General features: G+C 37.1%; 1 protein-coding gene across 4 annotated transcripts; it reads right to left on the reverse strand.

Moving 5' to 3' along the window:
• Positions 1-1,409: 1,409 nt before the first annotated feature.
• Positions 1,410-12,414, reverse strand: LOC110873860. 4 transcript variants are annotated; one of them, XR_004864521.1, is made up of 15 exons: positions 9,617-12,414; positions 9,404-9,532; positions 9,132-9,314; positions 9,017-9,069; positions 8,700-8,931; positions 7,826-7,889; positions 7,580-7,741; positions 7,195-7,302; positions 5,198-5,359; positions 4,862-5,074; positions 3,937-4,212; positions 3,698-3,845; positions 2,304-2,437; positions 2,065-2,151; positions 1,410-1,995 (listed from the first exon to the last, which is right to left on the reverse strand). XR_004864521.1 is itself a non-coding variant. In XM_022122872.2 (15 exons), the coding sequence occupies exons 1-15, from the start codon at positions 12,173-12,175 to the stop codon at positions 1,909-1,911; spliced, it is 4,632 nt and encodes a 1,543-aa protein (XP_021978564.1). In that variant the 5' UTR covers positions 12,176-12,411; the 3' UTR covers positions 1,410-1,908. The 4 variants fall into 4 exon arrangements, 2 of the variants coding, with proteins under 2 accessions (XP_021978564.1, XP_021978563.1); XR_002555530.2 differs by having other exon boundaries at positions 7,195-7,305; XM_022122872.2 differs by having other exon boundaries at positions 5,163-5,359; positions 9,617-12,411.
• Positions 12,415-13,483: the final 1,069 nt, after the last annotated feature.

The raw sequence follows: 13,483 nt of genomic DNA on the forward strand, positions 1-13,483 counted from the left end.
CCCATTAAATTCATTAGAGTTTAGATACAACCCATATATGTGTGTGTGTATATATATATATCATTTTTAAGAAAATGGGCTGAAACTGTCACATTTACAAAGAAGTCTTGGTAGGGCTAAAACTTTGTGAGTCATTCCGTCATATTGATCTAAGAGAGTGTTTGGATGTGCATTTTGAAAGCGATTGTCGTATCTTGAAGAATCATTATCAAATAATTGGTTGTATTATTCCATATCATAATCAAAGGTCATGGATTTTTAATAAGCATCTAAATTTATCTTCGTTGTTTTAGTGTCTTGGTTTATCCTACCATTTTGTTTGCTTTCTTTTCTAGGTGTCACTGTTAAGTGCTTTCTAGGTGGTTCGTGATCTTTTTTCTCTCCTCTTCTTTCTTTTATTTTCTCTCTCTCTTCTACTAACAGTATACGCTTTATGTTGTATTATGCGAGTAGTCTGCTCTTACGAGTGAGATATTAATGGGTACGTTTGTTAGTCTCTCTGTATTATGTCATATCTTAATTCTTTATTCAATTTCCATTGGTATCCACACTAATTAAGAAGAAAATAAGTTTCATAATGACTTGAAGACAAACATTCATCATAAGATTGAGGACACTTCCAAGTCACCATGTGTTCATCAATCTCAAGTGAATGATTCACAAACACAAAGTTTAGAAGTGCAAAAGCAGCAATCTCATCACCTAAATTCCAGTGCATACAATTCACCCTACAGACACACACGCAAACCTTAGGTTTGGATTTGTGTGCACTTGCATTTTGTGCATCCTATTTTCCGTACACACCCACGTTTTCTCAACTTTATACATCAAAACTTGAAGGATGATCTTCATTTTTCACCGAGAGTTCAGACGGATTAAGCTACATTTACTAGATCAATCTCAATCAACACATTGCTTGTGAATTAAGAAACGCACAAATGGTGTAAATTATTTTGTATTTTTTCTAATTACTCACGCACGCTTGCTTGCAACACGTACATTCGTGTGTGTATATGCATATACACACACATACATATATACACATATACGTAGGGGGTATGGACGGCATGTACAAGCCGTACAGACATAAGAGAACCACCACTAGTCAGTTCTGTCTCTGGCAGTTTGGTTTTTTGAGTTTTGTCAATCTCGACTAACTTATTCATGCCCCGAACCAATCAAGACAGACCAAAAATGCACGGTCTAGGGTCACTAGTCTCAATTAAAACAACGCTTAGAAAAGGCTAACGGTCTTCACATCTCCAGCCAGTCATTTGGTATATCCCTACATTCACATCTCATCACTCCATCTTCCACTTTATACTCGATTGCCGCCACCAATTTTAGCAATAAACCCGTCTAAAGCAACATCACACAAACACACTACTATAAACTAGAAAAAAAAAAACTAAATCGAACAAACCGAGCAATTAACTATAAGTCTGAAAAAACTATACGATATCACACGTTTGAATATTTAAGTCCTAATGTAGCAGTACAAAAACAGGCATGGCCTCTTTACGTCTAGGTTCTCCACCAGTTCCATTGGTTAAAGTAATCTCACAATGGTCCAACCTGCAGTCACAGAGTACACAACTGAAGGCCGCACCGTATGGTGACAGATGAGTCACGGATCTATACAAACATTTTCCAGTTTCTGATTTATCCGGCTCCAACCAAAAATGATTTCTTGGGAAAGAAGTAAGCCAGAATAGAAATCACAAGCTTCTTCGATCGTCCAACTTCTTGGAAAGTGACTTTATTAATCTGTGATAATACTAGAATGATGATTGACTTTTGTTGACTTAACCCTTTGACCATCCAACTTTTCTGGGTAAAAACTTCTCAGATGGTTAACTCTTCTACAAAATTTCCTTATATTACAAGCTTGCGCCAAAACTGGAACACTTAGTTTACAGCTTCATAAAAAAGAACCTGAGGTTGCAAATGCCCTTTTTCACACACGGAAACTACATCTTCCCATCTTCCGATTACCTACAAAATCAAATATTATTAACGCGAGCTACAATCATACATTGTAAAATCATAAATGTGTTTGTCTACCTTCACTGTTTTATCATCATACATCACCCATCGTTGATGAACATGGGTGTAAGCAAAGCAATGATAATGTTGTCCGTAATAGCATACCTTAAATCGCAAGCAACAAGAAACGTTAGAAACACCAAAACCATATATATAACAGTGTTTATATATATGTCTAATTATATGACCAAATGATATTTCACGCTTATTAAATAATTGCCGATTCTAAAAAGATCATGGGATATGAAGAGGCGTACCACTGAAACCAAACGGCGTTTGTTATTTGGATCAAGACCGCGATAAAGAACGCTTAAATCAATTTCGGTAGATAGCGCTGCCAAAGTTGCCTTTATGTCGTCAACACTTTCACATGTGTTTTGCCAACCAAGGACTACATAACAGAACAAGTGTACTTTAGTTGATAATGAAGGTTGCAATTTTCACTTACTTACCTATAAACAGGTCAACTTGGGTTGGGTCAAACGGCACAGTTTAAAAGACATCTAAAGTTCATTCATATGCATAAAACCTCCTAAATCACATGAATTATATTTTAAGAGTAAAATGCCATTTTAGTCCCTGAGGGAGGTTTGGCAAGTTTTGCGACTTTCGTCCTAAGGTTTGTTTTTCGCATTTGGATCCAAAAGGTTTGAAATCTTGTCATTCTCATTCGGCTAGTTAACTCCATCCATTTTTCTCTGTTAAGTCAGGGGTATTTCGTCTTTTTTGTTAACTTAAAGGGCAATTCGGTCTTTTTCACTTTATAAACAAGCATTTATAATACCCCTGACCAAATCCGTTGGACCGAATTGCCTTTTAAGTTAACAAAAAGACGGAAATACCCGACTTAATGAAGAAAAATGGATGGAGTTAACGAGCTGGATGAAAATGGCAAGATTTCAAACCTTCTAGATCCAGATGCAAAAAAACAAACCTTTGGACGAAAGTCCCAAAACCGACCAAACCTCAAGAACGAAAAATGGCATTTTACTCTCTTTTAATTAAAGAAAAGGTTAATAAAGTGTTCGCGGTCAGCCCAGAACCGTCACTAAATAATTAACCATTTGACCCGTCACCACTAGAGTTATCATGGTTTCTAGGAACACCTGTAGTTAGAAAAACCGAAACCGTAACCGAAATGTTCGGTTTTTAGTAACCGTTCAGTTTGGTTTTTTCAATGGTTCGGTTCAGTTATTTCGGTTTTTGGAACAACAACGTAAAATTCAAAAATAAAAAGTATAATCTAAGATTTAATAATCTTTCTTGAATCTTTATGTTTAAATTAATATATTTAACATTTTTTATTAATATTGTTCACATAAACCTAACCTTCTAATCTATTTTTATGTTTTTCCAAAGTTTTTTAAGACATTTTCTATTATCATACTTTGAAAATCATTTAATCTTTATGTTAAATTTTGTTATTTCTTGTAGGCAAAAGATAAATCATTTCATGGATAGATAAACATGTTAATGTTCTTATTACAAACACTAAATCAATATACAACATTAAAAAAAAATGATTTTTTAGGTTATTCGGTTCAGTTTGGTTTTTTTCAGTTTTCATAATATGCAAAATGGTAACCGAACTGAAAGTTTTGGTTCGGTTTGGTTCGGTCAGGTTTTTTTTCGGTTTTCTGCTCACTCCTACCTGTAGTAAATACATGAGGTGGAGTAGAAAGAATGTGATGAATATAATTAAGCTTCCCACATCCACCATCCTCAGGATCACATGCTAATTGGTGATTCATCTCAACAAGATTAAGTAACTCGTCAAAAGAACCTTCCGGACACATGACCTGGAGACATAAAACAATATACTTCATTATTCCATAATGTTGTTTACCGTTGAAATTATACACGGGTAGAAATAAGAGATAAGAAACGTGCCTTCATGGTGCGAAGGGCGTTTGCATTGATCTGATGAAAGAAAGAAGTGTACTTCAAACGCCTAGTTTCCAACCCGCAACTATAACAATTCATACGTTCGAATATATCCAAACCGAAAATAGAATGAGCTGTACAAGCTTTGTTTATACACTCCCAAGAGCCCATGATATTGTTTTCCACTAGTTCAGTACCGGAAATGCCAGTGACGGAAGTAAATGACTTATGTAAGCAATCAAATATCACTCCCAATACTTCAGACGCATCGTTCATTTGTGCCTGTCAAATCATAGCACATCTTTAGTAAAGGTTGAGATTGGATCCGCTGTTGTGTTTTATCTCAGACATATCAAACTAAAATAAATTAGCTAGATTGAAAGTGGATCAAACGGGTCGAAGGCACCCAAAGAAAATGCATAAAGAGTAAAATGCCATTTTCGTCCCTGAGGTTTGGCCAGTTTTGTGACTTTCGTCCAAAGGTTTGTTTTTCCGCATCTGGATCCAAAAGGTTTGAAATCTTGCCATTATCATCCGGCTCGTTAACTTCATCCATTTTTCTCCGTTAATGCAGGGGTATTTTCGTCTTTTTTGTTAACTTAAAGGGCAATTCGGCCTTTTTATAAAAAGACCGGATACCCCTAAAGAAAACTAAATTGCGTTGACAAAAAAAGACAGAAATACCCCTGACTTAACAGAGAAAATGGATGGAGTTAACGAGCCGGATGAAAATGGCAAGATTTCAAACCTTTTGGGTCTAGATGCGGAAAAACAAGCCTTTGGACTAAAGTCACAAAACTGGCCAAACCTTGGGGACGAAAATGGCATTTTACTCATGAATTAGATATCCTAAAACAATTTATTTAAAAAAAACAGAACATTACTATTATTAAAATCGAGCAACCACCAAAAAAAAACCCTATGGACGTACCTCCTGAAAGAAATTACTGTCTGGATACAATTTGCTAAGAGCGATCCGAAGAGAAGTAGGGGCAACAGCTTGAACTTTTGTATCAGAAGCGAAACTTAAAGCACTAAATATATCATACAAAGCACATGTAACACATGGATCACCAACATGAAGATGAAAAGAAGTAGACGTGCTCAGAAATTCCTCCCGGAACCGTCTCAAATGCCATAAGGACTGCAGTTTTAAGAACAGTTATCAATTTATGTTTGAGATGATAAAGATTGGCGGAAGTGCGGAACTTGAATTCTTTTTTATATATAACCTGTATAATAACATTTAAAAAACAGTTGTATTCACCAACTTCATTCTTCAGGCCTGTACCATATACATCACTTCCGTTTACGTTATCTGGAGAAACTTCAATAGATGTAACACAAGAGTCTTGCTCCTCTATAAACGTTTCTTCGGGTATCATCAATCCGGATATTGAAGAAGATTGCTTATGTGAATGAAACACATCTGAAATATTTCAAAAAATAGCAAATTAACGAGAATTCAGAAACCTTTTACATGACATGAGCAATTGAATTAGAAAGTGCGGCACATGTTTGCACAAACAAGTACATGCTTTAACATACCTAAAGGCACACAAACTGGAATAGTTGTGTTTACATGCATGACTTAGAAGTAGAGAGATTGACCCATTTACTTATAAATAAGTTGATTAAGGTTATGTTTTATTCTCTAACGAGTCAATTCCAACTTAATTCATGAATTAAAAAGGCCCAAAAAACATCAAAGCATTATAATATGCTCCAAATTGTACAAGTTATTAAACTTCTATGCAGTCAATAGCGTGCTATAGGGCTTAGTGGACATACGATCTCATAGCGGTTCAAATAGCGGTCCCTTATAGCGGTTCCGCTATTAGCAGTGCTATAGGCCGCTATTCTGAAACCCGTATAGCGGTCTTAGCATTGCTTTTAGCGGTTTATTTATTTCAGCCCGAAAGCCCATATTAATCAACTTTTTGTTTGAAATAAACCCAAAACAAAAGGCCCAAACCCAATATTAAACCTAAATCGAGGCCTAAAGTCTTCATTCACTGGACGCTGGTTCTTCATAAATCAACAAAATTAAACCTAAATCTAGAAATCGTTGGACTTCCACTTCCTAAATCCTAATTCGCTGGTGGTTCCTACTAATATTTTGCATGATATTATCTATTATCTATATGTATTAATTCATAACATTTGGATGAATAGTGACATTTTTGTCTTACTGTGATTTTGTCTTTAGTGTTTTATTTTTTGTTTTTTTAATTATTTTTGCAACTTTAAGGTTTTTTTTTATTTTGTAATAATTTTTGTTTTTTATTATTTTCCCACAAAAATTAAATGAGCTTATTATTTTATTTTTTGTTAGTTTTGCTTACGTTTTTATCGAATTTGATAGTCGTTTGGTTGCTACTTAGAACGGTGTTTGATGATCACATTTGGTTCCTCAAGTTTTCTTACCCCCTTGACTTTCTAATACGTGTCCGTATAAATTCAACTACCTACGTATACGTTTTACGTCACATGAGTCACTTGGTGTTATAAATTTGTGGTTTTATTTTATGTTTTTTTCCGGTTTTGGTCGTCGTTCAGTTGCTACTTAGCATGTTTTACGCCCTCCCTACAACGTTGGTATCATGACTTTACGCCCCCTCACCGCAACGCGGGGGCCAACGACTAGTTACTATGAATTTTGATATTGCTATTAATATTTTCAAATATATATAAATACATAAATTATGCATGATATAAAAACCTATATACCATATAGCGGACCTTGACCGCTATATGATTTTGGACCGCTATAACTGCATAATTAAACTTAATAATCGTGTGTTTTAGACATTAATAAAGATTGAAGCTTTTTTATCAGGACCATATTCTTTGCCCAGAATTTTTGGGTTTAGTCTTTATTTCCTACTTTTTATTATGTCCATATTCGTTTCCTTTTTCTACTCCATTACTCAAGTAGACTTTATTACCTGCTTTGATATTAAGATCATGAATTGATTTTGGATTTTATACTTCAAAGTTCAATGGTGTTTTAAATCTCAGTAATATTTCCACATTTTGGTTTAATGATGCTTTAAACTTAATTGGCTGCTGTTGTTGGTAGTGAAACAACATAGGATCGACAAATAATAGTTATCAGTGATTAATTAGAAAAAATAATTGTTTTAGTATCTGTAATTGTTTTATAATTGGACTTTATATATACATATATTATAACTTGGGTTACTAAAACACACATCACATAACCATATCTTGTTTGAAATAAGCAAATAAATAAATACATACCAAGGCTTTGGCGCACAGCTTTTGATAGGTCAGCTTGAAACCTTTTTTCGTCATTGTCTTCTGCTTGCAACATCAATATTCTTCTTTCATTATCTCCAGAAGAAGAATCTGCTGCCAAGCAACGTACCAATCCATCAGCTAAGAACTTAACATCATAAACAGGATCGAAATAAAAAACAAACAAAAAGATTTCAATTTCAGATTTTTTAAATATAATGCCACAGGATCACACAATCTTCTAAACAATTGGCATAATCAGGTAACACACGAATCCTCAGGTGGTTCTTGTTGGCTGCGGTGTATTTCATTTTCAGATATTCGGCATCTCAATTAGACCCATTTTTAACTACGGTTTTGAACACACATAAATATAGATATTTTTCACCTTGAAGCCGGTCACTATATGAATTTCGTCCAAATTCAGTAGTCTCCTTTCCAGATGACAAAGGTTGTTGTCTTCCGTCACTTAGCTTGGTTATATTCTTTTGCCGCCTGCCTCTTCTTCCCGCTCTAGACTCATATAGCAAAGCACCATCCTCCATTGTTCCTACACAAATATAAATAAATAAATTGCTTACCCTTTTTTCCTTGCTCCATTATGAATTATAAGCACAATCAATAAATTGTTTACCAGTCCTCTCTGAGAGTCCATCTTCTGGGAGGGTCAAAAGTCCATTGCTTTGGTTTACGGGTTCCTAAAAAAAAAAAAAATCGGTGACCCAAAAAGTAATCTCGTTGATGCTTTTCTAATAACTAGTACTTTGACCCACCGCGCGTTGCGGCAGTGTCGAAACTTAAAGTAACTAACTTATACCGTCAAATATTTGACCTGACTTGTTTTTGAACAAAATTTACATCAAAATGTAGACCAACTGAAAACGCACATGAAAATAAGCACGAAAACGTATTATATTTGACCTGACTCATTACCAAGAAATTTACGTCGAAACGTAAACCAACTTAGATTTACAACCAAACGTACCTAAAAATAAGCAAGCAAGAAAATAGTGTTTTTTTGCGTTAAAGAATGGTACCACGCGTTGCGGCATGCGGCGGAGTCGAAGTGTAAAGTAACTCGAATTGATACCGCCTAGTGAAAACAAGTTATATTTGACCCGACTTGTTTCCGAACAAAAAGTAGACCAACAAAAAACATACATAAAAATAAGCACGAAAAACGTATTATATTTAACCCATATACATAAAAATAAGCACGTAAAAGTTGAAGGGGGTGTAAGTGGCAGTGCTAATACTTGAAGGGTTAAATACACAAAAAAAAATGGGTTGGATGGCATTGTTGTAATTTTGGCGAAGAGAAACAATAAAAATAGAGGTTGTGTCTTAGGTACTATTCCTAAGACATCCTCTTTTATCATATTAATAAAATAATAATAATAATAATAATAATAATAATAATTAATAATTAATAATAATTCTGCTTTATATCTATCAGAAAAAAAAAATACCATGAGTACCAAATTTAACATCAACACAAAGACGCTCACCATGCTCACTGGTGTCATTCTTGAGCTATTTTTATGTTGTTCTGCAAGATGTCTTTGTTTAGTTTCGTCCTCGATTCTTCTCTGATACTCTAATGTCGCTTCAAGCTTCCTTTCCTCATCTTCAAGCTCAATCTTTCTACGCCTGACTTCATCTTCCTGTTCATCGAAAGCAACACTAACTTCCACAACACTTTCATTCACTTGTTCATCTATCACTTGTGGGTCCAAGAAACTGAAAAAAACAAACATCATCACAACATTATAAAAAAAACCTATCTTGAACATTCATGCATGGTAAGGAAGCAGTAAACACATACGCCTTTTCTGCCTTCTCATTCGGTAAAACATGTAATTCACTAGCACCTGTAGGCTGCACATGTAACATACATTAGCACCATATATTGTGTAAAGTTATTAAAACTTATTTCAAACCTTGGAATCCTTTGTTTTTCTGTATTCTTTGTTCTTTCTTTTATCCTTTACTTTATCATTAACATGCTTTGGAATATCACCGGTCCCTTTTTTAGAATCTAGAGCAAGTTCCGCCAAGAAAGCTTCTCTGGCAGCATCTGATTTCTCTGTAGCATCTTTTTCTGCTAAATTCTCTAGGTGTGCCTAAAGAAAAGATGAAAAAATGTAAACAAGTATATTTGCATTTTAAAGAGAATGTAATCATATAGCAAGTTGTATACAAAGTTACGAACCCGCAAATATGATTTCACAAGAGGCATAACTATGAGTCCAAAATCATGCTCGCATAAGGGGCCTAACTTGGCTTCCAACATCTGAATTTCCGATAGAGTCCGCATGATCCGTGCATCGATTTTGCTAAGCTGCATTTCTGAAAATGTGAGATAAAGTGGAGAGACTGAACATAAGATTCTGCGTAAAGATATGTATCGATTAATCAAACAAACCTCGATAGACAACTGTTCTTTTTGTTTCTGGATTCCGTTCTTTACGCAAGAATCCAATTGCTGGAGATAGTCATTCACCCTCCAATCATCTTCACCTGATTCTAAGTCAAATACATGAGAATTATTCACATTCACGCCACCGTAAGTATCCTCGAACCCGAACTGCTTCACATTCATAGAATCTGCTTCTTTAAGAACATTTGTTAAGACCTCTATTTCAAACCTATTAACATGTGTAACATCATTGTCATGTTGAGTAATTTCTTCTCTTCGTTTCCTCAAAATAGACTCGTAACTTTGGTGAACGAACTCCGTATCATGCTCTCTTCTCTTATCTTCTTCTAAGCAAAGATCTTCGATTAGCTGCAATGCTTCCTCATAACTCATATGCTCCAGCTTTCTATCGCATAAGCTCTGCAAATGTGAAAATTCTTTACCAATATTCTCGAGAATCTCTATCCCTTTATGCACATTCTCATCTCTAGTACGGGTCCAGAGAGTCAACTCCTCTTGACTTGTGGGACCCGAAAATATCCAGGACAAGAAAGAATCATCATCATGGCAAGTGTTTGCATTCAACAAGAGAGATGAATCATCTTGATCCAAAACTAATTTTTCAGCCATTTCGTTCGCTTGAGTGACACTGTTCGATTCTTCTAGAACATTCCCTTTTTCCAAATATCTACCGACTCCACAGGAATGAGATAACTCTTGCAAGAACATGAGCACTTTCCGAAGCTCTGTTGCGCCAAGTAAGCATATACAAAAAGGCGATTGCTCCGCACCGCAGTTGAGAAGCTGAGGATGCAACTCCTCAACTGCAAACTGGATAACCTTGGTAAGATGACTAGCTGCAAGACATTTATGTTTAATAAGCAACTGGAATAAAGTTTTTATCTTTTCGAGTAGCTTTGTTCGCTCAACGTCATCAGATAACGGCCAGTTGTCGGGATTAAAACATCCCTTACGACTTTCGCTTTGATCACATTCCATCGGGACACAGTCAGGGTCCTTCGCAATACCATTGCAGCCATCTGGCCCATCCTCGTACTTCTTTTGTACAGATGGTGAATCCCACGCATCCGCGTAACCATAACCGTCACTGAACCAGTCTGCGTTAGAAACTGGGGAATTTGATTGCGACTCGATCATTCTAACTGCAGCATCGGTATCCAATGCTCTCCAAGGATGAGTCAGAAGCATTTCAGTCCACTCACTGTCAACATCTAGAGGCAACAACGTCTGCAGTTTTGGTGATAAGCCATACATGTGTTCCTGTGCAATATGCTGCTTGTGCAATTCAGGGTCTGCAAATTTCTCACTGCATCGACAGCACATCCAGTACCTCCAACTCTTATTACTCGCACCAAACGACAAAGCTTCGGTAAGAACTTCATATCCTAACCCATCTTTTGGCGATTTAAAATGGTTTTTGATATCAGTTATCCTTATCTTGTACAAGTCTTTCTTCAAATCTGTACCCATCGACTTCCAGTAAGAGAGAATACAGTCTTTTCTTTCAATAGTAGATGCATTCTTCTTCACCTTACCGCTTTTCCTTCGTTCGCCTGTTCGCTGACTAGGCGCGGTGGAAGATTCCGGACCCTTGTCCCCTTCAGTTTGGGACTGGGACGACTCTAGTTTCTGCTGCAACAACCTCGCTGCAGCCACTTTAACTTCAATTTCCTTCTTTCTTTCCTCATCAGTTTTACTCGCTTTCTTAATATCATTACTCCTTCTGCCTTGAACCGTTCGTACATCCATTGGATCATCAGCAACCCTAGTCCTAATAGGAAAAAACCTCACGTTTTCCTCCCCGTTATTTAAACTCCTCATCCAACTCGAAATACTACCAACATTCGCCTTCTGATGCAACACACGAAGTTCATTCTGCACGTGCTCAATCCTCGCATCCGCCAAACCAATCTTCTGCTGGCTCTCATCCTGCAAACTCTCCTTCCCAGGATCAATCGGATTCTTAATCATCAACGCACGCTCACACTCCCTAACCGACTCCTCAAACTCCTTCGCATCAGTAGCCGTATCACACAACAAATTCGCATAAAAATGCGCAAACTCAACCGAATTCGGCGACAACACCACCGCCTTCCTCGCCGACTCAACCGCACTCTTCGCATACCGCTGTTTCGCATTCAAATCATCCATAATACCAGCAACCTTAACACACACAGTCCCTTGCACTCGATAAACCAACGCTAAACAGGCGGAGTTCCCATTCTCGTGTTTCGCACACAACTCCTTCATTAACCTAACCGCTTTTTTATAGTTTCCTCGTCTAAGTGCATTTAACGCTTTCTCACACTCGATTTTCACAGCAGAATAACCGTCAGATTCAATCGAAACTGAAACCTCATTTTCTAGGTTTAATTGTGGTTGTATCGATGAATTTAAACCTAAATCTAGTTCCGTAGTGAGTGAACTTACCTCAACATCAACGCCTCCGTTGTTAGCGGCGGATAACGACGGCGGAGGATGATTTCCGGCAGGAGTCGCCGCCGATTTGGAGCGAGAATCGGCGTTTCGCCTTTTGCGCCCCATAGGTTAATTGCAGTTCAGTTCATATGATGATGTGTGTGTATATAGATACAGGAAGATGAGAGTTACTGATTGATGTAGTCAGAGTGAGACATGAGTGAGAAACCCTAGGTGTTGGTGGTGGATGGTGGCGTTACACGGCGGCGATCGGTGTTGGTGAGTGGTTTGGGTACGGAAAGAGGGTTTTTTTGTTTTGTTTTGTTTTTTATCTTTAGGTGGTTTTGTGAAGTGTGACTATAAACATGGACCCGGTTTTCTTGATTGGCATTTAATTATCAACTACTATTAAGAATTTGGGCTCTATTACGAGAGAATAGAATGAATGAGTTAATGGAATGGATAATGAAATGAAATGGATCATTTTATTTCATGGTATTGTTTGGTCATCATGTGTGAATGAAATGAATCGTTACCTTGTAGTGTTTGATGGGCAGGAAAAGAAGGAATAAAATTGGCGATAGGTGGTGGTGGTGGGTGGCGGCGGTGGTGGAAGTGGCGGTGGTAGGTTATGGCGGCAGTGGTGCCGGTGTTCGGTGGTGGAGGGTGGCGATGGGCGGAAGTGGTGCTGATGTTGGGGCGAGGGGTGGTGGCGGCGGGTGGGCGGTGTTAGTGGTGGTGGCGCCGGTGTTAGGTGGCGGAGGGTGGCGACAGTGGTGTCACACCCCTTTCTGCGGCGGAAGCACGAGGTGTGATCATGAAAGATTCTCATTGCATACGAAAGGTAAACATACTACATGCTCGTAAAAATAACTTCCAATACCAAACATTTCATAATTTGAAAACATAATTTAGCGTTTACATCGCGAGGTAACATAAAACATTGTCTTAAAAAGTTTACAACTTTATTTAAAGATAAACATAAGCGACATCCACAAGCATGAGTAAGGCCACGCGCACATCCACTTCTAGTTACCTGAAATACATGTGAGTTTTGAAAAAAAAAACGTCAACATATGTTGGTGTGAATTCATGCAGTGATTGTTTTGAATGTTTAAATACTTGAATGAAAGCATAGTATGAAACTTGTAGAATGAATAAATGTTTGAATGTAACTTGTAAACGTATCAGTAACTGAGTACTATGACTGTTTGAATGTTGAGATCGCTAGTGGTTTGCAAGGCCACTAACATGTGTCACGACATAGGAAGTCACCAAACCTAGGCATTTTTGTCAACTTTGACTAAGACACAGAAGCACTCATTGGTAGAAGTAGGCCAAAAGTGGGGTTGTCTGAAACCCATTAGATCTAACCTTTTGTTCTGCGGTCTGAATGTATACGTTGATTAATGGTGCTTATGGTACCCTATTCGA

Source organism: Helianthus annuus, chromosome 8 (assembly GCF_002127325.2).
Source record: "Helianthus annuus cultivar XRQ/B chromosome 8, HanXRQr2.0-SUNRISE, whole genome shotgun sequence".
NCBI classification, from domain to species: Eukaryota; Viridiplantae; Streptophyta; class Magnoliopsida; order Asterales; family Asteraceae; genus Helianthus; species Helianthus annuus.